The sequence below is a fragment of the Austrofundulus limnaeus genome, unplaced genomic scaffold (assembly GCF_001266775.1).
Source record: "Austrofundulus limnaeus strain Quisiro unplaced genomic scaffold, Austrofundulus_limnaeus-1.0 Scaffold174, whole genome shotgun sequence".
NCBI lineage: Eukaryota > Metazoa > Chordata > Actinopteri > Cyprinodontiformes > Rivulidae > Austrofundulus > Austrofundulus limnaeus.
This window is the reverse complement of record NW_013952576.1, coordinates 297,164-300,191: the sequence shown is the minus strand read 5'-3', so window position 1 is coordinate 300,191 and position 3,028 is coordinate 297,164. Positions and strand designations below refer to the sequence as shown.

General features: G+C 37.0%; 1 protein-coding gene across 1 annotated transcript in view; it reads left to right on the top strand.

Annotated features, from left to right (window-relative positions):
* LOC106524029 (actin-binding LIM protein 3) overlaps positions 1-3,028 on the top strand; it is a gene marked incomplete in the record, with an annotated part of 67,813 nt that overhangs the window by 40,342 nt on the left and 24,443 nt on the right. The window contains 3 exon segments of the mRNA XM_014017657.1: positions 740-798; positions 2,142-2,222; positions 2,689-2,718. Coding sequence (XP_013873111.1) covers positions 740-798; positions 2,142-2,222; positions 2,689-2,718 — 170 coding nt within the window.

The following is a 3,028-nucleotide window of genomic DNA, read 5'->3' as shown; positions in this document are numbered from 1 at the left end:
AGAGATTTTGATGTTTTTTTTGTAAAATTTTAAAAAATGACTAAATAATGTTACTACACCCAAAAATCTTTTTTTTCAGTGTGTGACAAAAAAATCGATTTAGATAAGAATAACGATTCTTGTTTACAAAGATTCAGAATTGATTTAAAATGTCTCGAATAGGACGGTTCTGAAACACAGTCATGCATGAGGATTTTTTGCACGCCAATAAGTTCAAGCAAATATTTTGTGTTTTATCGTGGCCCCAAAAACAGARTTGAATCGAATGGTGAAGTAGGAAAAGACTCCCCCTAATTGTGTGTTTAACTTTACTCATTCATGGCTGTCTTTCAGCTAAATCAGCATAGTATAACCAAAATGCCCTAACCACATGAATAATTGAAGTAATAAACTAAGTGTTTGGACAATAATGTAATGAACAGTTGTAGATATATTTAAACCAAAATGTTTGCAGACATAAAAGTCTAGAGCCATTTTCTTCTTGGAGCTAAAGATTTTCCCTCTCAATGTTTATCTGTTAGAGGAGACCAGAGGAGTCGTGTCCTCATTTCTCAGCGCAGACAAACTGCCTCCAAAGCCACACACTCTGCCGTCAGTGTGTGTGTGTGTGTGTTGATTGATGTTGATGCACTTGAGAGAGGCTGATCTACTCTTCATGGGATCTCATAAAACTGTACGCTTGTTGCCCACACACAATAAACAAAGCAACTGAGATAAAATTGTGTTTGTGTGTGTGCAGGTTCAGAAGTTTGGCACCCCATGTGTAAAGAAGCAGCTCGACTGGAGAGAAAACTGAGGGTGAGTGTTCTTMCTCTCTATTTTTGTTCCTGTTCTTCGTTCGTGTCTGAGCCTGAAATGTTGCAGTCTGGATCTATGATTCACTGCAAGAGTGTTTCATAAAATAAGAAACAAATGCATAATTAAACAGGCCTGTCTTCTGTTATCATGTAGGTATTAAACAGTTGCATCTGTTTAAAGAGAGTTGAACACAACTAGTTTTTTTATGAAAATCCATCCAAAAGGGATATTAGAGTCAGGGAAAGAAAGCAACTCACCAAGGCCCATATAGTTTAATTGATCCATTAAATCTAAGTCCTAAAACTGAATATCCAAAACCAAACACAAATTTTCCTATGACTGCAAGTACATCTAAAAAACAGAAAATAAAATACCAAAATGATACAGTGTCTTCTGTTTTATGTGTCCATTCAGCCAACCAGCAGTAAAGAGTAAAACACAAATTGAAATGACACTGTTTCCATCAATCAAAAGACATCATCAAGATGCTAAATGAGAAACTTTAAAGTGCATGTGACATGCATATCCTTCAAAAAAAAAATCTAATAAACATCTTTATATTTAAGAAACCTGACATAATACAAACAATTTTACCCATTTGTTCACATAAATGGTATATTTTCCTTTTATTTTGGCTCGTTCAAAGTGAAACAGGAAGTGACATCAAAGGGGAATGCTAAGAAAGGAACTCCCTGGTCTTTTATGTTGTTTGAACTCTGACTTTTCTTTCTCTCTCTGACCGTGACCCAAAATAATTTAAAGAAGATTCTTCTTTACAGTCTGTGTTGTCGTTGTAGCGGTACTGTGTTTGCTTGCAGACATTCCCCTTTGACATCACTTCCTGTTACTTCAAATATGAATATCTCAACTAAGGTTCATCTCAGCAGTGTGAAATCTTTTTTCACAGTAGGTTATCAGTGTTATCGTTCCAAAAATGTGCTCATATTTGTTGCAACTATTTGATGTCACAGGCACTTTAAGTTCAGCTCTTTCATGGATAATAGTGAACTTTGCACATTTTGACCTCATCCTGGAAAATAGCTTAACTTTGTCTGACAGTGAAAGCTCTTTAGATTGTTTGTTTGTCAGGTTGTTAAAAAGAAATCTTACATAACTCTTCTAGATTGCAGTAGCAGAAGCTCATTTCTTGAATCTCTCCCTCTTGACATTGTTTTCACACACCCAAACCTTTTTCTGTTCGGGCAAATTTTGCCTGCTTTGAGAGATTCTGTGCGTTTGATAAGCTTCAACCTGTCTGCTTGTTACAGTTTTAAAGTCAGCCTTAAAGGTCTACTTTGACTTAACGTTGCTTTTACTTTTGGCTCTAATGTTCAACCCGACAGCTGAGACGTACCTCTGAGACGGCGTCCATTTCTCCTCCAGGCTCCTCTCCTCTCCTGGGCTCCCCTCATCGACTCATCTGTGTGAGTCCCTGTGACAACGGTCACACTCACGACACCTTCAGCTGTCTCTCTTACTGTCATTCTCCAGATAGAACCTTCACAGAGATGTGTGGAGAGCCAGAAAGCTCACACCGTCTGTTGTGCCTCTCGGCAGACCTCTGTCTGTTTTATCTTTATGTCTACATCTTGTTAGACTCCTGTTTAACCATTTCACAGTTTTTCTTCAAATTTTGTACAAGTTGCTTTTTTACGGTCATACGGTTTTCTGTTATTATCTTAGTGTCCTCAGGGTTTATGTTTTTGTGTCCCTTCGTTTCTCTTACAGTCTAAGACTCACAGTTTTAGACTTTAAGCAGCTGGCAGCTCTGACATAATTTCTTATCAAGATGACCACTCACTCACACTCACAAATACTCATACACAAACAGAAAAGTTGATTTATTTAACATTATTGTAACACAATATTTCTGTTCTTTGTCTGTTGCAGTCACTGGGCTCCTTATCACCATACTCTCATGTAAGTACCCTACCCAACAATCATCCAATGAATCATTGGACAAGTTTTGCTCCTGATAAGTAAATGAGTAAATGTGTACATTGAAGCCATCATGTCAGAATCAAAGAGCAGGTAAAGGTATCCATTTAATCCATTGAATATCATGAGCAGTTCCAGAGATAAGACAATTTGCCTTGTAAATGACAGTAACATATTAATACAGCAGGTAAAATAAGTATTGAACACGTCAACATTTTTCTCTGTAAATAAATTACTAGAGGTGCTAATGACATGAAATTTTCACCAGATGTCGGTAACAACCCAAGTGATC